This window comes from Muscardinus avellanarius, assembly GCF_963383645.1.
Source record: "Muscardinus avellanarius genome assembly, chromosome: 19".
Taxonomy (NCBI): Eukaryota; Metazoa; Chordata; class Mammalia; order Rodentia; family Gliridae; genus Muscardinus; species Muscardinus avellanarius.
This window is the reverse complement of record NC_137805.1, coordinates 18,132,275-18,158,060: the sequence shown is the minus strand read 5'-3', so window position 1 is coordinate 18,158,060 and position 25,786 is coordinate 18,132,275. Positions and strand designations below refer to the sequence as shown.

Here is a 25,786-nt window from a genome sequence, read left to right as displayed (position 1 = left end):
GGCATTCTTTCTCTGAGCTACACCCTCAGCCCTTTTTATTTTTTGTTTGGAAAGAATCTCACTAGGTTTCTGAGAGTCTTACTATATTGCAGAAACTGCTCTCCAACCTGCAATTCTCCTGTCTCAGCCTCCCCAGTACTGGGATTACTAGCATACCACCATGCCTGGCTCCTTCCTTCCTTCCTTCCTTCCTTCCTTCCTTCCTTCCTTCTTTCCTTCCTTTCTTCCTTCCTTCCTTTCTATTTATTATTATTATTATTGGTACTGAAGATTGAACTCGGGTGCATTATACCTTTGAGGTATACCCACAGCCCTATTTTCTTTTAAAACAGGGTCTCGCTAGGCTGAGGAGAGTCTATTTGCTGAGGTGTCCTCGAGTCTGCGATCTTCCTGTCTCAGCCCCCCAAGTGCTGGGATCACAAGTGTGCTTGGACTTCTACATTTTCATCAGCAATAGGAGTGAATCTACACACACCAGTGGCTGTTTCTGGTGTTACCGAGCTCTGAGTGTGCACACATTCACTGTGCACGGTCGCCTGTCCCTTCATTTGTGTAGACTGGAAGCTTCAGGGATCAGGGATTGCGTCTTGAACAGTTTTTATCCCCAAGGCTTAGAATTATACATTGCAGATGTCCAATAAATGTTTGATGATAATTGTACCAGTATTGGGAAATGGCTTGAAAATGTATGAATGTACCAGTGTTAGGAAATGGTGTATGTGAAAATAACTTTGGTAATAGAAAGCCAGAGGCTTCAGGGAAAGGGCTGCAGCGTTCCAGGCTCCAAGGGGCAATAGCAAGAGAATAGAGGAAGCCCAGGGTCTTTTACATTTTAAAGATAAACAAACTTCCCAAGGGTGTGGGAGGATGCCAGGAGCCTCCAAGCGACCCCAGACTCCATAATCGACTAACACATTTTGGGGTGTAACAAAAGATTTGGGGTTTGTGCCAGAGACAGGGCAGGTCTACAACAAGGAATCTCCACATTAAAAGACCTGCCCCGGAGAAAGGGCGGATCTAGTCTGGTCAAAAGACTGGGTATAAAATGTTCCGGGTCCAAAGAAACCTCGGGTGACTTCTTTTCAGGTCTCCCCTCTATACTGCCTGGCAGAGGGCTTTCTTAAACTCTGTCCTATCTTCCCGTCTTTGCAGTAATAAGCTCATTTAAGCTTCCAGCAAGCGTTCGGGCTAGTGTTTTTTCTACACATAGCTCAGAACAAGAACCCGCGGCTGCCTTTTTACACCTCACTGTAACAGTTTCAGGAGCCCAACAGGGCTGCTGAAACGGTTTCGGCACCATAACAATAAGGAGATCTCGCTTTATGGTAGAAAAATTGAATCCTCTAGAATAAGTGTATTACATTTATTTTTTCAGTCAGTATAAGGAACGATAACTTCTTCCGAAAGAACAGGGCAGCAGAGAAGACTGTGGTTCACAACCTATAATTGGGCCCAGGCCAAGCAGACATAACAAGGGGCTTAAGAGAGAACATTCTCTCTGTAGCAGTTTTCAAGAGTTTGCGGCTTCAGCCTACGAGGCCACCTGGGGCTCAGGGTGGCCGGCCAGCCCTATCTCCGCCTGAGAGAGAGTCTTCCACCTCTGGGTCTGTGAGATTCACCCGTGTTGTTGGTTTTTTCTTTACTTGTTTTTTATTTTATTTTATTTTTTAATTGCTGAGTAATCTTTTAAATGAACATGTCCCAGTTCTATCCATGCTCTTTAGGCAATTCTAAGCATAGAAGGAACCTCTAATACCTATAAGATACTTCTTTTGGAATGCCCCGTTGAAATTTAAAAAACGATGTTAGCTTTTTTATTCCAATTTCTTTAATGAGCTTTATTGAGTGCCTTCAGAGGCCACATTCTGTGCTGAGTGTTGGAGATGCGAGCGTGTTGTAAATCTCTGGCTCTTTTCTCAAACTACAGTTCAGCTACAAGAGAAAGACGATTGAGTTGTCCCTATTTGGGTAGGAACTACATGATTGTAAACAGCCAACTTCGTACTTACTGACCAAGTTGAACCGTTGTTAAAACTTCAGTTCTCCTGTGAGAAATCTCCTGATCATTTTCCATCTCAACGTTCCCGGGGGAACAGACCTCTGGCCTGAGCCAGGTCCCTCGGGTTCTATTTTGGGTTCTGCCACTGGGTCACTAAGTGACCTTTCAGGACACAGAGAACCTGTACTTCCTACAGAGCAAAGGTCAAGACCCCGAGGCTCCCTCTGAGAGAGTGACCTCCACCCTCGCAGTCAGGTCGGCTCCCAGGTGCCAAGGGAACTGGCTGCGCTCTCCACTAGAGGTTAAACACACCCTTCCTGGTGCCTGAGCCATTTATCTAAGTGTGAAACTGGAGCTCGGATTTTGGCAGGATCCAAGGGGCTTCCTCCTGCTCCTTACTGTATATCCAGTAGCTAAGCCTAAAAATGGCTTGGCTTGCATTTTAAACTCTGCCTTGCAAGTGTGTGTGTGTGTTTTCCTGGGAGTTGAATCCAGAGGCATTCTACCTCTGAGCTACAGCAGCTACATCCCAACTTTATTTTGATGTATTTGAAAACAATTTCTTGTTGCTAAGAGCTATTTGCTGGGGTTGCCCAAGAACTGGGATTGCAGGTGTGTGCCATCACGCCCAGCTGCCTTGCAACTCCTCATACTGGAAACTTTTTTGGTGTGGCTCTCCTTGCACTGGAGGAAAACCGGGAAGCTCGCGGGCGCTTGGTATCCGGAGACTCTGGGACTCTGGAAAAGAGGTCCCAGCAGCGCAGCTTTGGGGAAAACTACATTTCCCAGAAGCACTTGGGGCCCACGCGCGGGGCGGGACCACGCGTGTACCGTCGGCCCAATGACTTCCAACATGCGGAAGACACGTCGACCTGATTGGACCACCGTCTCGCGGTGCACTCTGGGACTTGTAGTACAGCGTCGGCGCAGGGCGCGCTTCCCGGTGATTCGCGCGTCCCCGCCGGGGTCCAGCGGGGGGCGGGCGTCCCGGGGGGCGGGTCCGGGTCGCGCGCGCGCGTGCGCCGAGGGCGGGGCGATCGGCCCGCGTCCCGCCCGCCCTCCTTCCCGCGGCGGCGGCGGCGGCGGCGATCGCCCGCGCGGAGACCTATGCGGTGACTCGCGCCCGCTGCGCGGCGGGATGTTCTCCCGCAGGAGCCACGGCGACGTGAAGAAGTCCGCGCAGAAGGCGCTGGACCCCAAGAAGGACGCGCCGACCCGCCTGAGGCACCTGCGGGCGCTGCTGGGTGAGCGCGGCCGAGCGCGGCGGGGGCGGCGGGGGGCGCGGGGGGTGCGGGGGTGCGGGGGTGCGGCGTCCACACCGCCCGCGGCCGGCCCCGCGCACCTGTCACCGCCCACCCTCCTCTCTCGTGATGCCCGGATCGGCTCCGATCTAGAGGTTCTACCCTACCCCCAGCCGGCCCTCCTTTATTTCGTCCTTTTTTCTTTTCTTGGAAACAGGATCTCGCCAAGCTGCGGAGGGGCTCTGCTAAGTTGCTGAGGCTGCCCTCGAACCTGCGACCCTCCAGGCCCAGCCTCCCAAGGACTGGGATTGCAGGCGTGCTCCACCAAGTCGGGCGCCCTCCCACTTTGTACAGTTTAGTAGACCTCAGTTACACGGACACTTTAAGTGATCCCAACGTACTTGAACTGCCTCGTCTCTTCCCCCTCCCCTTTTAAATGTATTAAAAAAAAAAAAACAACTATTAACCCGGAGACAGCAGATAAACGGATTCCAAGTGATCCCAGCATAAATTTAGCTGTCACCTCTCTCGCCATGCCCTCCTTTTACATTTAATTTTGCGTCGGGGTCCTGTGTTTCCGTTTCTCGTGCGAAGGGGGCCCCTCTGCCTGCTTAGGGCTGACTTTCTAGGGTTGGGGAGGTCGCTTCTGCGTTGTCTCGGGTGGCAGCCCAGGTTCTGTGCTGGCTGTTGATGGCCTGCTGGGTGGGGGTTCTGGGGAGTCCAGGGGGGCCTGGAGTTGACCTTTGGTGGAGCTCACCCCTGTGGGTGAAGTGTCCACCGGCTTCCTGTCACCTGCTCCATGTGACCGTAGGGGTGTGGTGTGTGTGTGTGTGTGTGTGTGTGTGTGTGTGTGTGTGTGTGTGTGTGTGTTCAAACCTCTCAAGCGTTAGCTTTTGTTTAGGACAGAAGCACCTTTCTCTGTACACAGACTGTGTATTTGGGGGCTGAGGAAAAGACACCTTATGTTTTCCTGGGTGCCTTGTAGTGTTCAAATGAACAACACCACCACCTTGTTTTAATGTGTGCACCACTTGAGAAAATACGGCATTAAGAGAACTGTGGGGATTTTAAATAAAGATCTTGGTCATGAGAGTAAAAGTCACTAGTTCTATTTGTTGTCTGTGAACTACCTCTTAGGGGAGGTGGGCGCATCCAAAACCAAACCAAACCGAACCAACCCAATCCGTGATTTTGCCAAGTGAAATGATTTGCCATCCCAGAGTGCGTTTATTTGTCAGTTTGGAATAAAATGTAAATTAGTTACTGTAACAGGGATTAAGTTTTCAAGATTTTTGAAAGGGAAATGTGGTGTTCTTGGTAAACTGAACTCTCCACATCCTGTAGTAAAATCCCATGCACACACAGATCACTTTGTACCTGCTTCTTGGTAGTGACTGATTATCACTGTTGCAAGGACGCTCTTTAATATAAGAGAGTTGAGCAGTATTTTAAAGCATTTGATACTTTAGGACTTTTGCTGAGCTAAAGAATTTAAACCTTTTCAGTCCAAATCTCTAAGATTAAGTTGGCTACATTTTGTAAAGACAGAGTCAATTAGATCTAGAACACACTGGCTTCTTAGAGATACCTTGTTACCATTCTGAGAAAGTAGATAGTTTTCAAGTGTCTGTGATAATAGTTTTGTTGTTAAGATGTGTCTTTTAAGGAACCTTCTTTTGTTATTTCATTGATCTCAGTGTAGCCTTAGTTTGGTGGCAGGAAAAGTGTTGTTTCCTTAGTTGTTTGTGTTTTTGTTGTTGATACTTTGTGATGGACCACGGTCCCCTGTTGGCTACTCCCATCTTTACAGGAATTCCATTTCTGTCACAGTTGAGGAGTTTTAGTTATACTAGTTAATGTGCACTTTTGCTTTACAATTGTGGCTTAAAGACTTTAAAGAAAAGGAGGACATTAAATGCACGGGTTCCTCCCATATCCTATACCCTATTTTTAGTTGTGACCTATTTAAAAAATAGATTACTTGGAAAACAAAGGCTTTTTAGCTGAAAGATTAAAATTAAGCCAAGATCAAGAAAAACCGGAAGACACGAATATTACTGTTGCATCTACACAAAATATTGTATTACACAAAATACAAGAGTAATTAATATTAATATCATGTGATATTATATATATTATACGTAATATGTATCACTCTTGGTTTTCACATATTTTATCTTGAAGTGATAATAAAGATTTCTTTTTTTAACATATAAGGATGATACCACTGCCACCTGGCCCCAAGGTGTACAGTGTCTAATTGCCTAACCGCCCAGGTGGCTGGCCTGCCCTTGGGGCTCAGTGTCCTTGGTCTGCTGGAGGGCTGGGAAGTGTGTCTGGTAAAGGGTTGCTGTGAGCTTGGCGTGGTAATGGCCTCAGTTTGGAGTAGGCACTGCGTTTCTCCCAGCATTAGCAGGACAAGCATTTTGATAAGTAGCTTCCTTACCCTTCTTTCTTATTTTTGATAATGGTGATAGAATTATTCTCTTTTCATAAAAAATAATCTGCTTGAGCAGGCATGGTGGTGCAGCTAGGCGTGGTGGTGCATGCCTGTACTCCCTGTACTTGGGAGGTTGAGACAGGAGATTGCAAGTTCAAGGTCAACCTCAGCAACTTAGACTCTATCTCAGAATGAAAAGATAAAAAAGCTGAGGGTGTAGCTTGAAGGTAGACGCCCCTGGGTTGATACCCAGTTTCACAAACAACAACAACAACAAATCTGTAATTAGCTGTGGAGACTAGAGTATTTTCTAGTATCATGATACAGACTCTAATTCAAACTTGATTCTTTGTTCTGGGTGTATTACTGCAGATTGGCCTCATGTTATTAACTTTATTCTACAGAGGGGAAACCGAGGCGAGGAAGGCCTTATAAGGGCCAAGCCAGGCACTAAGTAGTTGACATGTATTGTGTTAACTAGTTCTCCTTACACTGTGGAAATCATCTTTAGTACAGTGGATGAGTAAACAAAATCCCCAACCAAAACCCATGCTTCACATCACAGTATTGCTCCAGTGAGGATTCCATGTTTAATTGGAAGGGAAGTGCCTGCTCTGAGTCTCAAATCAGGGTGTAGAATAGCCCTGATAGAAAAGAGAAAAGCAAACACATGATGGTTCATGTAATTAGGTAGTTAATTATACGATGGACTCCATTACAGGATTTTAGAGGAAAAAAAATTAAGAATGGTACAAAAGTTAGCTCTTTTTTTTTTTAGTAGTTCTGGGGATTGAACCCAGGGCATGCTACCTCTGAGCTACACCCCCAGTCCTATTGTTTGCTCTTTCTTTTGAAATAAGCACTCACTGAGTTGCAAAATGCCTAAGTAGCTGAGGCTGGTTGCGAACCTGCGATCCTCTCATCTCAGCCTCCCAAGTAGTGGGATTAGGAGTGTGCACCACCAGGCCTGGCTAGGTCAGGGCATTATGAAGGAAGTTAGTTCCTGCTAAGCCCTAAAGAATGGTTAGATAAACCCTGCTCAGTAGAAATGTGACCCACATGTATGATTTAAAAATTTCTGGTAACCTCATTTAAAAAGTAAAAAGAACAAGTAAAATTAATTTTAATAGTGTATTTTATTTAACCTCATGTACCTAATGTATATCAATAAGCAACCAATATACAATATTAGCAATTTATTTATTTATTTATTTATTTATTTTTACGGTACTGGGGATGGAACCCAGAGGCATTTTACCTCTGAGCTACACCCCCTGCCCTATTATTTTTCATTCTTTATCTTGAAACAGGGTCTCACTGAGTTGCAAAGGCCTTCAATAGCTGAGGCTGTCCGCGAACCCGGATCCTCCTGTCTCAGCCTCCCAAATGCTGGGATTATCAGCATGCGCCACCACGCCGGCTGTGTTCTTTTTCTTGAAATAATAATGGAAAAGCCTATGAAACCCAGTATATACCATATGCGTGAGATGTGTAGTGTTCTTAGTAGCCATTTTTCTCGTGCTCCGTAGCCAAAGGTAGCTTCCGGCTCTGCATTGGAGAGCTCAGGGTCAGAAGTAGGGAGAGTAGAGGAGGAGGGCAATTCCAGCCAGAGAGGATGGGAGTGTTGGCAGTGAGAATGGGGCGGTGATGGGGGGCAGGTGGAGATGGCGCTGGAGGAGGCAGGGTAGGACCTGAGAACAGCCTGTGCCTGCGGGATGGGAGGCGGCGGCCATGGGGTGGCAGCGTGCAGGGTCTCCTGGAATCACACTGGCCAGCCCGGGGAGGAGGCCAGGGCTCCCTCCGCAGGGAGGGCCCGCCATTCTCACTGCAGTCTGATGAGTGTGAGCACCGCTTTACGATCTGATAATCGGTGGTGGGTGTTTGAAATAGCGGGCGTCCTGCACAGAGCCGGGGGGGCTCTGTCTAATGATGGGGGGAGCTCTGTTTGGCTTCATTTTGGGCTTGAGAAAAGGTCAGATCCAAGCGAAGGCCCAGGGTGCGAGGGGAGGCTGGGAAGCCGTGTGGCATTGCCCACTGCCATCAGGATCCTTGGCTTCCCGCCACTGGGATGAAGGGCCCACCCCAGGAGGGGGGCACTCGCCTTTCAGCCCCAGCGCCACGAGGGCTGTGCCTTCATGAAGCCAGTGTTGCCATCTGCTACCTGTGTGATTCAAAAGGATATTTACACATCAGAAGATATGTTTAGCCACCAGAACAAATGCTAACATATAAACAAAGCCCTAGCATTTCTGCATGGTCCCCCGAATGTTGCTGTGCCACCTGGAGCCCTCCTCCTGGTCCTGCTGGTTCTCCTGGGGAGATCATACTTGGCTCGAGCAGGGCAAAGACGGGAGGCTCCCTCTGCCTCGTGTTCACTGGCCTCTGCCCTGGCGAGATACTTGGTGGCGTTGATACCTCGTGACATACCGCAGCTGGAGGTGCACCAGGTTCCTCACCCCTGCTAGGATGGTCTCCGAGCCGGCCGTCTGGGTGGTCTCCCAGCTGGCCGTCTGGGTGGTCTCCCAGCCGACCCGTGTGGGTGGTCTCCTAGCTGGCCATCTGGGTGGTCTCCTAGCCGACCGTCTGGGTGGTCTTCTAGCCGACCGTCTGGGTGGTCTTCTAGCCGACCGTCTGGGTGGTCTCCCAGCTGGCCGTCTGGGTGGTCTCCCAGCTGACCCGTGTGGGTGGTCTCCTAGCCGGCCATCTGGGTGGTCTCCTAGCCAACCGTCTGGGTGGTCTTCTAGCCGACCGTCTGGGTGGTCTTCTAGCTGACCTTCCGGGTGGTCTCCTAGCTGGCCGTCTGGGTGGTCTCCTAGCTGGCCGTCTGGGTGGTCTCCTAGCTGACCTTCCGGGTGGTCTCGCAGCCAACTCATCTGGATGGTCTCCTAGCTGGCCGTCTGGGTGGTCTTCTAGCTGACCTTCCGGGTGGTCTCCCAGCCGACTCATCTGGGTGATCTCCTAGCTGGCCATCGGGGTGGTCTCCCAGCCGACCCGTCTGGTGGTCTCCTAGCTGGGATCTTGTCACAGTGCGCCCGTTACTAATTTCTAATCAGTTTCTAATGTTTTATATTCGAAACCTCTGGAATGAAAAGTGAGCTTGGGACATGTGTGTGTCACATGCGCCCTCCTGCTGGAGGGCTGGAGGGTGTCTGGCTGTGCCACACAGGTGCACCCCGCCAGCGCTCCGCCTGTCAGGGAGGACTGCCCGCCTTGGAGTCCGCCCTCTGCGGATGGCCTGGGTCGGGCGCTCAGCCTGAAGGAGCTGCTGCTTTGCCTCCCCGGCTGCCTTCCCAGTGACAGCCCCATCGGCTTCATCCCGCCATCTTGGTGGCTCGCGCCCACCATCACCGTCTGCTTTGCAAAATGTCTTTTCTTATTCTCACGTAGTCAGGGCGCTGCCGTGAGCGGCCCGCTCAGATGGGTCACAAAAGCAGTTCATCAGATGCGCTTGTGAGTGTATTTTTGGTAGCTCCTAACACAAATTATTTTGTCTGCTTACGTAGTTACAGACCCCTGGGCTAGTCCACTTACACGGCTTTTTCAGGAGAGAGGATCTAGAATCTATTAGCAAATCCAGCAATTGAGAATTGGTGACCTTAAGAAAGGAATTTATGAGCTGGGTGTGGTGGCGCACACTTATAATCCTGGTACTCAGGCAGAAGGATGGCAGGTTTGAGGACAGTCTTATCTACTTAGTGAGACTCAGCAGCTCAGTGAGACCCTGTTTCAAAAAGTAAGAAAAGGCTGGGCGTGGTGGCACATGCTTGTAATCCCAGTACTTGGGAGGCTGAGACAGGAGGAGGTTCAAAGCCAACCTCAGCTACCTAGCGAGGCTCTCAGCAACTTAATGAGACCCTGTTTCCAAATAAAATATAAAATAGGTCTGGGAGTATAGGCTGGAGGTAGAAAGCCCCTGAGATTCATCCCCAGTACCACACACACACACACACACACACACACACACACACACACACACAAGAGCTGAGGGTGTAGGTCCAAGGTAGAATGACTCTGAGTTCAGTACCAAAAAAAAAAAAAAGGAGGAATTTAGGGAAATTATATCTTTTAAAAGATTTATGAAGCCCGGCGTGGTGGCGCACGCTTGTAATCCCGGCATTCTGGAGGCTGAGACCAGAGGATTGTGGTTCACAGACAGCCTCAGCTACTTAGTGAGGCTCTCTGTAACTTAGTGAGACCTTGTTTCAAAATAAAGGATAAAATTAGGGCAGGGAGCGTAGCTTGGAGATCAAATGCTCCTGGATTCTATCCCTAAACCTGCAAAAAAAAAAAAAAAAAAAAAAAAAAGATTTACCAGAGAGCTTTTCATTTGAGCTCTGTTAGAGCTATTTCTGAGTACTCAGTTTGGGATTTTTTTTCCCCCCGTGGGTCTGGAACCCAGGGGCATCCAAGCTACACCCCCTGCCCTATTTTTTAATTCTTTATTTTGAAACAGAGTCTCACTAAGTTGCGGAGGGCCTCACTAAGTAGCTGAGGCTGTCCGCGAACAGAGATCCTCTGGTCTCAGCCTCCCAAATGCTGGGATTACAAGCGTGTGCCCCCACGCCCGGCTTCAGTTTGGGATTTTAGCTTAGAGTTTTAAAAAAGAGATTTTATAACCCTTTGTGTCCTTTTTCTTGTTTTTGAAACTGAAACCACATCTGGAATATATTGGACACTATTTTAAAAAGTAGTTGTGTATAACAGTAAACATGTGCTCTGCCCCAGACAGTTGTGGCTTAGTTTAAGAAGTTTTCCCTTTGGTGGAGTTAAGGAGCCACTGCAGTATGCTGGTTTTGGGCACTGGTTTTGGGCGGTGGCAGGTGCTCGTTGGCCCTCGGCCATGCTGTCAAGGACTTGCGAGGCTCTGGTGACCTCGCCTGGCCACGGTAGGAGCTGTGGCACCGCGGCGCCGCGGAGCGTGGCTCCCTGGTGACCGGCTGCTGCCCCCGCAGCCACCAGTGCGGAGCCAAAGCTGGGCTTCCCGGCTCTGCGGCCTCGGTGTGCCGAGCCCAGCCAGCGAGTGCGTGAGATCCAGGTGCCTCGGAAGGGCACCTTTGGGCTGAGGACTCCCCTGGGCCTGGCCGAGGTCTCAGAACTGTGCTGAAGCCTGAACGCAGACCCCGGCCCGCCTCTCCTCTTCCTTCCCTCTCAGGGGAGCATGTGGTCTGAGGCCTCCTCCAGCCCTTCCCGTCCTTCCCACGTACTCTCCAAGTCACCCGCTGGCCTGTCCAACGCTGTCTTGCTGGTGCCCGCTTCTCAGAGAATCCAGCCTTCCTTTCCCCAGAAAGTGTTGTCCATCCTGGTGTCTAACATTTCCGCTGGACATGGCACAAGCACATGATAGGGGTCCTGTGAACTTTCTCTGTCCTCTTGTCCTGAAACCATCTTTCCTCAGAGTCCCACGGCTTTGCAGCTCCGTTTGACATCACTGTGCTCCCCTGACCTCAGCCACGCGGCCGCGCTGGAGAACGACGGCAGCTTCCAGTTCATCTCCGTCCCCGTTGGGAACATGCTTCCCTGTTGGAAATGGCACTTAGCATTTACTCAGCACCATCTGTGTTCACAGCAGAGCTGAGAATATTTTTACACATATTAAATCATTTAATGTCCCAAACGAAACCGAGAGTGCCATCGTGTCCGTGTTACCGAGGGACAGGGAGGATGAGAACCGTGTCTAGTTTCCATCACCAGAGCCTGGGTTTGGAAGCAGGGCAGCTGGCTCTCGCAACCCTCGTTCATTTATTAGTTATCTGTCCAGCACCAGCTGTGTGCCAGGTCACAGCTGCAGCTTTAGGGACACCAGAGTTTACAGTTTAATAAATAATTATTAAAAAAGAACCGGAAACGCGACTTCAGAATATCTGGATTTAAGTCTGCTGAGAAGGAGGTGATGATCCACCCTCGTGGATGTTTTGAAGGATTCTTTCCTGGAGCAACGATTGATTATTTTCTTAAGTCAGAAGTTCCCAGCATTCAAGTAGAGACTCCCTGTGAGTTAAGGCGGTGTCTCTGAAGGACACCCTCCCCTCCTGATCACAGCAGTCCTTTGGGTTCCAAAGAGAGCCCCTGTAAGAGGGCCTCTCCTGTGGCCAAGGACAGAGGCGGTGGGCATCAGCGAGCTGAGCCAGGCTTGTGGCCAAGGACAGAGGCGGTGGGCATCAGCGAGCCGAGCCAGGCTTGGGGAGACACGGCAGTGCCAGAGGCTTTGGTACGGACGGGCTTGTGACCCACGGGGGGAAGAGCCTCGGTATTCTGTCATGGAAACAAAACATGGGCCTTACTGTAAAGTTTTAAATTTACAAAAGCCAAAATGAGTCACAAGCCCCTCAAAAGGAACCTTTGGAACTAGGGAGTAAGTCTTTTTCAATCCTTGATAGTCTCCTCAAAACTGCATGGACGAGAAGGAACCGAAAACGTGTTGCCTCTCAGCACATTTATATTTTTCAGGACCAGTGTGAGTGTAATTTCTGTGTGGACATATTTCTGGTATAAACAGTGTCGACCCCTCTGTTTCTCATACTCTTTCTGATGTGGCTGTCCGTGGGGACATGATGTCGAAGAGTTTATACTGAGCTCGCGAGTGAAGGCAAACGGTCCTTTGTCGTGTGTGTGTGTGTGTGTGTGTGTGTGTGTGTGTAAGGGAGGGAGAGAGAGGGAAGAGAGAACATGGAGATACTATTTTGGAAAGCATATTTCCACCTTCTGTTTCTAAAATAAACAAATAAATGGACATATCACCTTTAACTGAAATAAGTCATGAACTGGAAAGATATTTAAAACTTATAATGGGGAAATAGTTATATCCTCAATATTACTATACACTGCCTATCAACCAGAAAAATTACAGTGTTTAGAATGTGTGTAAGTCACAGATGGAGACGTGACAAGACCTCTAAGATAATAAACGTAAGGAATAAGGTATACGTCTTGATCTCTTAGCCAAGATGCTGTTTGCCCTCACGATCATGTTCTCTCTGCACTCCGCTCTGTCATACACTCTTGATGTACTTGGTACAGTCTTTCTGGAAAGTAATTTCTTATTAGCATATAGCTATGATCTTTAAAATATATCATTTGGCCCAATTTCTTTTTGTAGGAAATCATAACTGATACATTGAGGGACTATTAAGAAGCCCGCAGCAGTGTTATTTGTGTTTAAGCTCTTTTGTCCAAGTGCAGTTCACATGCCATAAAGTGGACCAAGGAGAGTTGGGTGGTTCCAGTGTCTGTCGCCACCACCTCTGCTTCCGGAGGCCTTCCCCACTCCCCACCCCGCAGGAAGCCCTGTGTCCCTGTGTCCCACCAGATTGGGCTTTCTTTATTTTGCCTTATTATTCTGCTCCACCAGATGGGTCGTCCATGTGGAGTGTGTTTGTCAGGACTCTTGCTCGCAGGCGCCAGAAGCCCAGCTCAAAGTAGCGTAAGCCAACGAGGGCTGGAGGCGCACGCAGCTGAGTGTCAGGCCCACTGGCATGGACGCCGGGAGGAGTCGGCGGCGCCCGCCTGCCCCCACTCCACTCCCAGACCATCTGCTTTGGTGTTCTTCATCCTCCAGGTTCAGAGAGGTGGCCTCTGGCCCTGCCAGCCTGGCACGCCCCGCAGCTCTGCGCGTGGAAGAGAGAGACTCCCCCGGCGCACCCGTCCCCAGCACAGTCCGTCCTTGTCACTGGTGAGGGCGCAGGTGTTCTTGTGGGCTCCCGCTCGTCCTGCTCCCGGGGCGGTCCTCACCCCGGCTCCTGCACGCCTGACAAAGTCCTCTGCCTGTCGCCACACAACAGCCGGAATGTCTCTGCCTGTTTCTACCACAAACTGAAGCCTGCTGATTTTTGTGCTAATAATCCTAGATCATTGAGAAATACTCCCAGCCGTAATTTAAGAATTTTTTTTATTTTGAAATGGTCTCACTAGGTTGATGAGAATCTCACTACTTGCTGAGGCTGGCCTTGAACCTGTGATCCTCCTGTCTCCGATTCCGAGTACTGGTGTTACAGGCGTGCACCACCACGCCTGGCTTAGACGGCGTTCTTGGCAAATCTCCCCAAGACTGTGGAAGCTGTGGTGGCGTAAATCTGTAATCCTAGTATTTGGGAGGCTCAAGGAGGAGGATCGTAGGTTTGAGCCCAGCTAGAGAAATTTAGTGAGATTCTCAGTAACCTAGGAGACCCTATTTCAAAAAAAAAAAAATAAAAAGGGCTGGGGGTATAGCTCAGAGATAAGATGCCTCTGAGTTCAGTCTCCTCTCCATCCCCAAGACTACGGAAATCATATCTGAGGATTATCTAGATCTGTTTGAGGGAAGTGAAGATTGCCCTTTGAAGAAGCAGGGTTGGCCATCGTTTGTATAAATCTGCTGGTTAGACTGTCGACATTCATTTTTAAGCCGTTCCACAAATAGTTAAGCCTGCTCTTTGCAAGTGAAGCCACACTCCTCAAGAGACTCTCGTTTTATTAGGGAGATGAATAATGAGCATTTATATAATTTCAGGCATTGGTGATGGAACAGTGAAGTTTGATAAGTGTGTGTGTTTGCTTAGATATTGGTCAGGGCAGGCCTTTCTGAGGAAGAGGACTTTGGGCTGCCTCGTGCGCTGGAGGCAGCGCAGTGCAGTGGTCACCCTGGGAGCAGGATTCCAGGAGGGGCCGGTAAGCACAAAAGCCCCCAGTGACCTTCAGCTCAGACTCACCCAGCTGGGCGTGGTGGCACAGCGTGTCACAGATGAGAGGACCACGGCTCGAGGCCAGCCTAAGCTACTTAGTGAGGCCCTGTTTCAAGGTCAAGAATAAAAAATAGGGCTGGGGGTATAGTTCAGAGGTAGAATGCCCCTGGGTCCAATCCTCAGTACTGCCCCCCCCCAAAAAAAAAGAAAGAGGAGAAGAAAGAAAAAGAAGAGACTCTCACAGGGGCTAGAGGAGGGGCAGGGAGGAGGGGCAGAGGAGTTAAAGGTAAAGCCAGGTGGGGCTCACTCTAAGATTAGATGATGAGCCGGATGGGCTAGGAGGAGGATGAGCCGGGAGATGTCTTTTAGCTCTGACCTTAAGTGTAAAGGGATCACAGTGGTTCCTGCATGGAGAGCAGTCTGGCTTGGTTAGTCTACAGGAGATAGGTTTTCTGCCGCCACTTTCTCTATAATGAAAGCTTTCTTTGGCTTACTTCAGGGGGGGGGGTGAGATCTTTTGCCTCTAGACTGAGCTGAGGACAGTAAGGAGCAGAGGGAGGGAGCCGTGCTGGAGAAGCCGTGGTGGCGGGAGTGGCGGTGGCCGGCTCACAGCCCATGTCCCTCCTCAGTGTGGACCAGTGCTGAGGACCCACGGAGCCGAGGGGCCCACAGACCGCAGACGGAAGGCCGGGGTGCTGCGCGCCTGCCTGTGGGGCTCTGCACGGTGGACCCACTGTGGCAGTACAGGGACGGGCTTGCCGTCACCCCAGCTGTAGTAACAGGCGAGGGGCAAACCCATCATAAAGTGCTCGGCGAAAGTGGATGAAAAGGATGCGCTTGGGAAAACATTGGTGGGCACGGTGGGAACTGTCCGTGTCCGAGACCGCAGAAGTCAGCAGCCCAGCACGCCGCCTCTCTTCCAGGTGTGCGTCTAAATGAGGACCCCGGCCATGCTGAGCCGGCGTGTGTGTTGTAGCGCAAAGCCCTGGACCTGCCGCCGTCTCCATGCAGGGTTAACCGAGGGATGAGGGACGTGTGGTTTGTAATGAACCAGGCTTGCTAAATGCGCCTTAGGTCTTATCCAGAGACGGACTGTGGTGATTCACAACAGGATGGTCTCAGGAGTTAGCACAGGAGGAGAATCTTAGTGATTCTCTGTGCAGAGACCATCTCTTTCTTCAGTGCTTGTGAAGCGTGCTGCCAGGAAGACCGTCGTGGCCCCTGAGAGACGGCTGCAGGGCCCACAGGTCACAGGTTGCTCTTCCTACTCAGTGCAGGCTCCTGAGCGGCCACGCAGAGACCACGCCTTCCTGCCCAGTTCTTTTCTTTTTCTATACTTTTCAGGTACTGATGTCTAGAGAAACAGCTTTTCGTGAAGACAGTGGGTGTCCTCTGAGTAACTAGATTGCTACAAGGCTTCAGCACAATGTTTATGCTGTAAACAAGAGTAATTTTCACGTTGGGTGGAGGAAATTTAAATTCCTTGGTGCTTTTAGAGCTTTTTGAATCAGTAAAGATACTATTTTATACATTATTTGGGTCCAGAGTTTTCTTTAAAGTTGCAAAGTAAGCGAAGCACAGAGAAGAGTGTGGCCCCGTGTCCTGACTACTTAGTTGTTACTTGAAAATCTGTTTATGAGCCGGGCCTGGTGGCGCAGGCTTGTGATCCCAGCATTCCGGAGGCCAAAACAGGAGGATCGCAGGTTCAAGGACAGCCTCAGCTACTTAGTGAGGCCCTCCACAACTCAAAGCAAAGAATAAAAAATAGGGCTGGGGGTGTAGCTTGGAGGAAGAATCCCCCTAGGTTCCATCCCCAAACACACACACACACACACACACACACACACACACACACAATTACGGTACTTAGTCAGGCTTAACAAATGCCCTGGAACCTTTTATTCCCCACTGCAGCACTTTTTCTGCTTATATTTGACATGCTGATGATAAAACATTGACTAATATGAATACATAATAGTTTACATTTAAAAAGGCTCTTCAAATTCTGCATTCTGGATAACCATTATTAACACTGGTAAACATGCTCTCTGTGCTGCTACACACACACACACACACACACACACACACACACACACACACCACAGTTTTATATAAACGATCATTATACGCGATCTCATTTTTTTGTGCGTGGCACTGGGGATGGAACCCAGGGGCATTCTACCTTCAAGCTACACCACAGCCCTATTTTTTGTTCTTTAATTTTGAAACAGGGTCTCACTGAGTTGCAGAGGGCCTCACTAAGTAGCTGAGGCTGTCCGCAGCCACGATCCTCCCGTCTCAGCCTCCCAAATGCCAGGATTACAAGCGTGCCCACCACGCCCCACTTTCTCACACTGTTTCTGACTTAACCAGCTTCGGGTTTCTCGTGTAGGTGAGGGAAGACGCGCATAACGCTTACAGGCCACATCATGTCCCGTTCACCCACACGGCGAGTTGCCGCCCGTTCCTCAGGTCGTGAGTTTCGGGCCCCCCGGAGCCATCCGCACTCTTGTGCCTGTGAGCGGCTGGAGCCACTGGGCCCGGGCCTTTGGCGTCTCGTAGGAGGGCGCAGCGGAGGAGCCGGTGTTGGAGGCTGCCGTTGGAGGCTGCCGGCAGGGCAGGGGACAGCAGGGGGTCTTACCAGGATAACCGGAGCCCACTGGGGAAGACCACATAGCCTGCACTGAGTTAATTTCATAGAAAAGCTGCCCTTTTAACCCGTCCAGGAGGAAGGTCACTCCACTGTGCACTGGCTCTGCTCTCCTTTACGAGTGGGCCAACTTCTGGACCTTCTTTTGGATTCATAACCATTCAGTTCTGTGGCTTGGACCACATCTCTCCTGTGTTCTTTTGGTTTTAAAACAAAATAAAACCAAGCCTGCTTCCAGGCGCCACTGCCTCGCCCTCCGCCCTCCCTCCACTGAGTGTTGGGCAGTCAGCCGGGCAGGGGAGCACGCCGTGGGTTCACGTCCAGGCACGGAGCTGCCCTCCTGGCCCTTCTTCCTGCAGGCGGCGAGGACCGTGCCCACCTCCCACTGGTGCTGGAGGGTTCACTGAGCCACAGGTGCAAAGCTATCGTGTGATTATTACAATTAATAAAAGCTATTTTGTAAGTGGCTATTACAATTAGCAATCAAAGTTATTTGACACAAGGCCCGTTTGATGGTGCTCTCCCCCTCCTTACCACGTTTGACTTCCGAGGTCTTTGGGAGTGGAGGGTGAGGTGAGCACGTGGCTCTGTTCTAGCCATTTTACACCTGTGCCTGACGTTTCTCCTACTCCCAGTTGAGATCAGGAAAAGGAAAAAGCAGGTGTGCATTGATTTAAAAAATCTGAATTTGATTCCCGTAAAAGAAATAGATATATAAAATGCATGTAAATGCATTTGATTTGAACACCCTGTTTCATTGGTGTATATGGTATGTTTTAGAATACTGATATTTTGCCAGGCGTGGTGGCACACACTTGTAATCCTAGCATTGGGAGGCTGAGACAGGAGGGTTGCGGTTTGTGGACAGCCTTAGCTACTTAGGTCCTTTGCAACTCAGTGAGACCCTGTTTCAAAATAAAAAATAAAAATAGGGCTGGGGTGTAGCCCGAAGGTAGAATGCCCCCTGGGTTCCATCCCCAGTACTTTTAAAAAAAGAAAAAGAATACTGATATTTGATATCTGTTAAAGTTTTAGAATCCTTCCTTCAAAAATGTTTCAAAATTTTTATTTTTTATTTTTTTGCGGTACTAGGGATGGAACTCAGGGACATTCTACCTCTGAGCTATACGCCCATCCCTATTTTTTTTTTTTAAATTTTGAAATAGGGTCTCACTGAGTTGCAAAGGGTCTTACTAAGTAGCTGACACTGTCCTCGAACCATGATCTTTCTGTCTCAGTCTCCCAAATGTTAGGATTACAAGTGTGCGCCACCACACCCCGCCAAAAACGTTTACATGAAAATAGCTCTGTAGCTGGGCTGGTGGTTAACACCTGTAATCATGGTTCTTGGGAGGCTGGAATAGGATGATCACAGGTTTGAAGCTAGCCTTAGCAACTCAGCACGATTCTCAGCAACGTGATGAGAACCTGTTTCCAAATTAAAAAAATAAAATAAAATCAGTCTTGGGGGGTAGCTTGGGGATAAAGCATCCCTGGGTTTATTCCCCTCCCCCCAATAGCCCTACTTTTGAAACAGTAGATATTTGAAGTATCTTTTTATAGAATTATTTTTACACACAGGCTAACAGTCTTGGATAACAAAGAATTAACAGCTTTCTGCATCTGGTTTACCTAGTGGACAGGAAGAAATGCAAACCACGCCCCCAGGAAATGCGGCCGGAGGAGTATAGTATCTGACCTTTCAGTGGGCGTTTGTCTCCTTCTGCTGCTGTCGGATTTTATTTCAGCCAGCTACAAGGGTGCTTTTGATTGCAAGTAACATAAAACTAAAATATAAGCAAATAGTGAGGATTCTTTTTCCTCCTATGAAAGGAGGTCCCAAGGCAGGGCATCCCCAGAGCTAGCTAACTTGACACTTGGGGGATGTCAGTCCAGGCTCTTTCTGCCTCTTTGCTTTGTCGTCCTTAGTGTGGAAGGTGTGTTCTCCGGGTGGCGAGATGCCCACAGCCACCCAGATGGAAAGATACCCAGATGCAGGAAAGAAGCAATACTTCTGTCCCTTCAGAACCCATTTAATCTTATCTGGAGCACCTGTAAAAACTTATAGTGTATGATATAGCTATATAATATGATTCTATGATAACATAATTATAGTATCATACTAAGAAATCTTAGTATAATATATACTAAATAAAAAAAATATATACATATGCATGTATGTACATACACATATATGTATATATAAATATGCTCTAGATTATGTTCGCACCCTATTTTAATGCACCATATCCATTTTATTTATTTATTTGGTGGTACTGGGGTTCCTGGAAGCCCTTCTACCTCCGGGCTACACTCCCAGACCTATTTTATACTTTTTATTTGGAAACAGGGTCTCTTAAGCCAGCGTGGCTGGCTTCGAACCTGCGCGATCTTCCTGTCTCCGCCTCCCAAGCGCAGGGATTACAAGCGTGGCCACCACGCCCGGCTCACCATATCCATTTTGTTGCACTATTTGAAGAACTGAAAACTGAGGACTTGAAGGGTTAAGAACCATGGCCCTCTCCCTCAGACTGAGTGGCATGGGGCCAGGGCTGGAGCCCACGCTTGGCGCCACCATGTTGGCTCAGCAGCATCAAGTCCGAGCTGGGGGGCTGGGGTGGGGGTGGGGTGGGGGCGGGGGCGGACCTCCTCGAGGGTCTGGTCTCTGGAGGACTGTCCCCACAGCAAGGCTCTGCTAGGAAGAGCGAGGGTCTGTTAGTAAGGGACATGTGGTGTAAGAGGCTGGCGGGAACAACAGAGTCTTCCCAGACTGCTCTCACTTTGAAATGTCACGGAGAGCGGGGCACAGGCCTGTAATCCTAGTATTTGGGAGGCTGAGAGAAGGATCGTAGGTTCGAGGACAGCCTGAGTACCTTAATGAGACTCTATTTGGGAAAAAAAAAGACTAAAATGTGGCTGGGGGTGCAACTCAGAGATAGAATGCCCTGGGTTCCATCCTCAGTACCAGAAAAAAAAGTGTGTGTGTGTGTGTGTGTGTATGTGTGTGTGTACCTCAAAGTTGACTTAGATAGAAAGCTTGTATTTTAGAGAACTTTCCGACGTCTGAAGCCTCATGGGGTTAGGAAAGTATACCTGTAGGGTAGACTTTGAGTCTTGGCTCTTCAGGCTGTGGGGAAGTTTTATGAAGAAGATGCCCAGGGAAGGATGGGTGGTGTTTCAGCCCTCGATGTGCAGGACTCAGGGAGGAAGGCTCTGCTTGCTGTGGGCTGGAGGTGCCTGCTTTCCGGCTGGGGGCCCTGGGCATCATGGCAGGGGGTGAGAGCAAAGGGTCAGAGAGCTTGTGTCAGCCTGTCGAGGCAGGGGAGAGAGAGCAGGAGGCTGCAGCGGCTGGCATCAACGTGTTGTTGTGACCTTCAGGAATGCCTTCCTCTTGTTCATAGGCAGGAATTAATTGCCAAGCCCCTCCATACAGCTAGAGTCGCTGATGGGCGGATTCATCCAGGGTGCATCTATTGGATGCCTTTGCCTTGGGAGCATGGAGGCCTGGCCACTCTGCCTGCAGTCGTGGGGGAGATCGAGGTAGACAAGCAGGAAGGGCCCGTGGGCCGGCAGCTGGGCGCCCTGCAAGGGCCGAGTAGGCTTGGCACAGGCGCTGCAAGGACTCTGCCCCGCATGGCCCCGCACTCCACGCTCCTCCCTCGGGATGCTCACGGGATGCCCAGCACATCCTGGGTCAGGTCTCCAGCTTTAGACCTTGGGGGCTGGAGCCCTTCGTCTGGCGTCTTTCTGCCGTGCGAACAGTATTCCTGATGTCCAAGAGACTGAATGATTGCACGTCATCAACATAGGAGACAGTTTTAATGTTTGGGCATAGAGGCATTTTTCTGAATGTGAATTTCTCTTTTATAGTAATAAAGATATAAAAACGTGGACTGGCCGTTGAAGCGGGGTTGTGCCAGGACCGCCAGTCTTCCCGTCACCTCCTGAGCCTGGAAGGCTTCACGAGTAGCTTCGGCCCCAGCTAAGCTCCTGCTGCCTACCTGGCTTTAGCACTCTGCTGCGTGCACAGGAGGCGCTGGATGGAGTGGCAGGCGTCAGGGGGCGCTGCCCTCGCTCTGCCTGTGGGCGGGAAGCTTGGGTCAGCGGCAGCCTCTGTAACTTGGATCAGCTTTCCTGCTTTAGTGGAGGTGACTCTGTGTTACCCCAGGTGCACCCCTGCACCGCTTGCTGGACCGCAGTCACTGGGGCACACGTTTTTGTGCTGAGTTTCTTCCCTGGTACCAGCATTTCCACAGTTGTTTTCCATACAAGCCATTGCAGACCTCAGCAGCCTCAGAGCCATGACGAGAGGCATCTGCACCCTCCCCGCAGAGCGGGGCAGTACGGGACAGTGCGGGGCTGTCCCGGGCTGTGCGGGGCAGTGTGGGGTGGTGTGGGGCAGTACGGGACAGTACGGGACAGTGCGGGGCTGTGCCGGGCAGTGTGGGGCGGTGTGGGGCAGTGCGGAGCTGTGCGGGACAGTGCGGGGCTGTGCCGGGCCGTGTGGGGCGGTGTGGGGCAGTGTGGGGCAGTGTGGGGCAGGGCGGGCTGTGCTGGCTCAGCAGTGCTGCTCCCCCTGCGCCTGCCTGGCCCCAGACTGCTGGGCTGGGCTGCCTGCCCCTGAGTTTCCTCCTTCCCTCGCTCCGGCAGCTGCTGGGCCCTCCCAGCTGCCCTCACCACACTTCTAAGTAGCTCTGGGCCAGAGCAGGCGAGAGATGGGCTCTGAATTTATGTGGGCAGGCACCGTCCCAAGGTGTGGATGGAGGGAAGGAACGGTTCAACGGTGCTTCAAAGCACCCCAAGAGGGAAGAAGGCAAGGACCTAGACGGCTGTCAAGCGTGAGCTTCTGAGTTGGGTGCAGCATTGCTAACACTCGTTTTTGACATTCTCTCTGGTGTCTGACTGGCTTATTTGCCTCGTTTGCATTGTGTGTTTCTAAATGACCTTTATGGCCTGTTCGGTTTACCCTGAATTCTCCACTTACCCTTTTTCCTGCTCTGAGCCTGTGGTTTTTGATGCTCAGCGCCTTTATCCGGGGAGTTTGAGCAAAATCGTAAACGATGGCCACCACGCAGGCACTGCTGCGCAGGCAGGGCTGGGTGGCGCTTGGCTCTGGGTGGTGGAGGCAGGGAGGTGGGGCTGAGAAGGAGCGCCTTCCTCCTCCTGACGGCACCTGATGGCACCGCACTGGGGCTCCTCAGTGATCAAGACCTTTCTACTTCCTCTGGAATTTTCTGGTCTGCAGAAACAGGCTTTTGTGAGGCTGTGTTTTGACAAAAAGCAGTAGAGTTGTCACAGAAAAGGATTATATGTGGGAGGAGATAACGGGGTAATCCACTGGTTTCGGGGGTTGGCTTGTTGGCAGTGTTTACCATCAAGCACCACTTAATATGGGCTGGTCTCTAATCCGTGAGTTTCGAGGTCACTGAAGCTGTGGCCTCCTAGGTTGATGAGGTGCTGTCGTCCCAAGAGAGACGCCTTTGCCAAAGCCAAGTCATCAGAGCCCCTGAGGTGCAGCGTGTTCTCTGCTTCTCACACGTCCATCTCATCGCCAGAGAAGCCCCGGGATGTGGGAGCCACCTGAGCCCATTTTCAGACGCGGCTGAGGAGGCCGTTTCCCTGACATGCCCACGGCGCCGCAGCGTCCGCACTGGCACCACAGTCGGCTCCACAGGCCGTCCTCAGCCTGGCTCCGGCTTTTCAGCCGGGTGCAGAAAAGTCCTGGGCAGCAGAAGCTGAGCTGGACGGAGGGGCGGGAGGAGGGTAGGTTAGGGTGCAGTGTATCAAAGGTCACCTCTGAGTATAGTGGCAAAGCTAATGTGCACGGTCTCCTGGCCACTGCCCGGGGCGGGGGGTGGTTGGGTTTCCTGGGCTTCTGGTAGAGGGGACAGGTCATGGCGGGTGGACTGGCAGTGCACGAGGTGAAGGGCACAAACCTTCCTCTGCAGAGCACACCAGGGTTCCTTGGCCAGCGTGTGTCACTCTTGAGGATGGCAGAGTTCACATAGAGTGCTAACTCCGGCTCCATGGGACCCGCTTTCGCACAGATCCATCATTGCTTACTGGGAATTTCTCCTGCTGTGCTCTTTGATTCTGATGTGCGTGTATACTGTGATGGCGGCAGCTCATACGACCTCACAGAATCTTGTGTGCGTGATTTCAGAGAACTGGGGCACCTCTGGCATGAACGGACCCTGCATGGGAACCAAGGGAAACGCTTGCTCCGTGTACGTTACCGTCTGTATAGAGTTTAACACAGCCATGCTGAGCTCACAGAAACTCAGTTTTAGAACTGCAAAAGCAGCGGACACCACTCTGTTACAGACCGAGAGTGACACACTTCTTGAGTAATTCTTGTAAAATTTTTAGGGTGCCGTTTTAAATTTCCCTTAGGTTACTAGTGTCTTCTTTCAAAGCACTAACTCCTTGGTCAGGACTCTGTAATGGCACAAACCACCTCGTTAGCTGAGGACGGAGTGCAAAGGTGTGTTGACAGTGGTCGCCGCTCTGATCCCCGGAGCCATGAGCTTCTGCTTAGTAGCAGCGTTGCTGCTAAGCTCGGAGGTAGTTGTCTCTGGTACCACCTGCCTGTCCCCTGGCAGCTCCTGGTCGTAGCCACACAGGTACAACAGGGACACCCCAGGAGTGTGGCAGGCCCGGCAGCGTCTGAGCAGGCGCTGGCTAGGTCATCTAGGAACTGGAGGCAGGTGGTGCACTTGGGCGCAGCAGGCGAGGCCCAGGGCGTGGGGGTCGTGGTAGGGAGCGAGTGCCTGTTCACTTGAGCTGGTCTCCCTTGCCAGCCCAGAGAGATGTGGTCTGGAGAGGGAGGAGGTTGGTCCATGGAGGTTCTCACCAGCAGAGAGGGAGGAGGTTGGTCCACAGAGGGCCACCAGCAGGGAGGGAGGAGGTTGGTCCATAGAGGGCCACCAGCAGGGAGGGAGGAGGTTGGTCCACAGAGGGCCACCAGCAGGGAGGGAGGAGGTTGGTCCATGGAGGGTCACCAGCAGGGAGGGAGGAGGTTGGTCCACGTGGGGCTTCACCAGCAGAGCTGTTTTCCAGAAGAGGCGCGAACCCACCCTCCTCAAGGGCGGTGTCAAAGCTGCCTCTTCCTGAGCCTCCAGGCTCTGTCCCCTAGCAGGAGGTCATCCTGCCCCAGCCCCGACCGCCTCCCTGACCTTCCAGCTGGCCTGTGACCGCTGTGCCCTGCCCCGAGCCCCTGGCCGGCCTGGTGGTCTCCTGCCTGGGTCTGCCTGGTGGTTGGCGCCCGGGTACCAATTCAGAGCTCTCTTAGGTGGAGGATAAGCAAAGGGGTTTAGTCATTTGTTGTGTTTGCTTTTTAAAGGTTGATAAGACTGACTTGAATTCCCTCCAGTTCCGGAAAGGTCATTTCTGGATTCTGATAACTGTGTAAATGGAAGCTTTTTCTTTTCTTTTCAGATAATGTGGATGCAAGTGACCTGAAGCAGTTTTTCGAGACCAACTATTCTCAGATATATTTCATCTTCTATGAAAATTTTATAACACTGGAAAATAGTTTGAAATTAAAAGGTAAGCATTTTAGTATTTGGGAAACATCCAGGAAATGTTAGCAGTTGTAGATGTTGTGAGCCGCAAGGCTACGCTCGACGCGCGCGTTCTTGGCCGGCCGCAGTGATGCTGTGAGACCATGAACTTGGTTGACGTCTTTGTTTCCTTTCAGCTAACACAGATGTTAACTGAACAACTAGTATCTAAAGGGAAAATAGGAGGGAGAACCCATAGGAGGTTCCAGAGGAAATGAACTCCACAGGAATAATTCACTTAAAAAGGAAGAAGGAAAAAAATGTATTTACAATAAAAAAATTTAGATTCCGCTGGGCGTGCTGGTGCACGCTTGTAATCCCAGCATTCAGGTGGCAGAGACAGGAGGCTCGCGGTTCGCGGACAGCCTCAGCTACTTAGCAGGTCAGTCTCAGCACCTTAGTGAGGCCCTCAGTTAATTAGTGAGAAACTGTTTCAAAATACAAAAAAATAAGAGTGGTGGCACATGCCTGTAATCCTAGTATTTGGGCCCTTCGCAACTCAGTGAGACCCTGTTTCAAAAATTAAAAAGACTAAAAAGATAGTCTTTTGGGAATTGTTTTAGCTCGGAGGTACAATGCCCCTGGGTTCCATCTCTGGTACTGCAAAAAACACAAAAATAAACAAAAAGCCAACTTAGATCCCATTGAGGACTTTGGAATGAAAGCAGACACTGTTACTGGGCGGCTAGCCCTGCTTCGTGGGAGGCTTCCTTCCGTATATGCTATGGACGTGTTACATGTCCGTATGTTCACGGTTCTCCCCTAAAAACCATCTTGCAAAGCCGGCCAGTCATGTGGCCTGCACGTGCTGCCCGGCCCCGCTGCTCCCTGTTTCTTCTCAGGGAGGCCTCGCCTTCTCTGGGCGGCTTCCTCCTGTCGGCATTGAACAGGTTGATGGGCACCTCGGGGTTCAGGACAGAGTTCGGCACGGGCTGCACGTCAGGAAGGGTTAGCTGTCGTCTCCATCTTCATCTGCTTGGGAATTGTTTTAGTTAGGGTAAACAAGCCGGAGCGTTTTCCTGCTCCTCCCGCCACTCGGCACAGCCTCTGACACCAGTGCCCCACCCACACACACCCCGCCGGCATCCTGAGTTCAGTTCACTGCTGCCGGCAGGCAGTGCCAGATCCCGGGGGCAGAGGGCTCAGGGCCACGGGCTGCCGCCAGCCCGTGCTGGCCACGGCTCCTGATGGCCAGCGGCTATCGCTCGAGGTTCCCATGACCACTGCTTGCGTTTGA

The 25,786-nt window shown here is 50.8% G+C and overlaps 1 protein-coding gene across 1 annotated transcript in view; it reads left to right on the top strand.

The window, feature by feature from the left end:
- Positions 1 to 3,137: 3,137 nt before the first annotated feature.
- The window catches only part of RALGAPA2 (Ral GTPase activating protein catalytic subunit alpha 2), a gene marked incomplete at both ends in the record, with an annotated part of 243,084 nt that continues 220,435 nt past the window's right edge, over positions 3,138 to 25,786 (top strand). Inside the window, 2 exons of the mRNA XM_080716443.1 lie at positions 3,138 to 3,243; positions 24,425 to 24,535. Coding sequence (XP_080572569.1) covers positions 3,138 to 3,243; positions 24,425 to 24,535 — 217 coding nt within the window. The remainder of the gene's footprint in view (positions 3,244 to 24,424; positions 24,536 to 25,786) is intronic.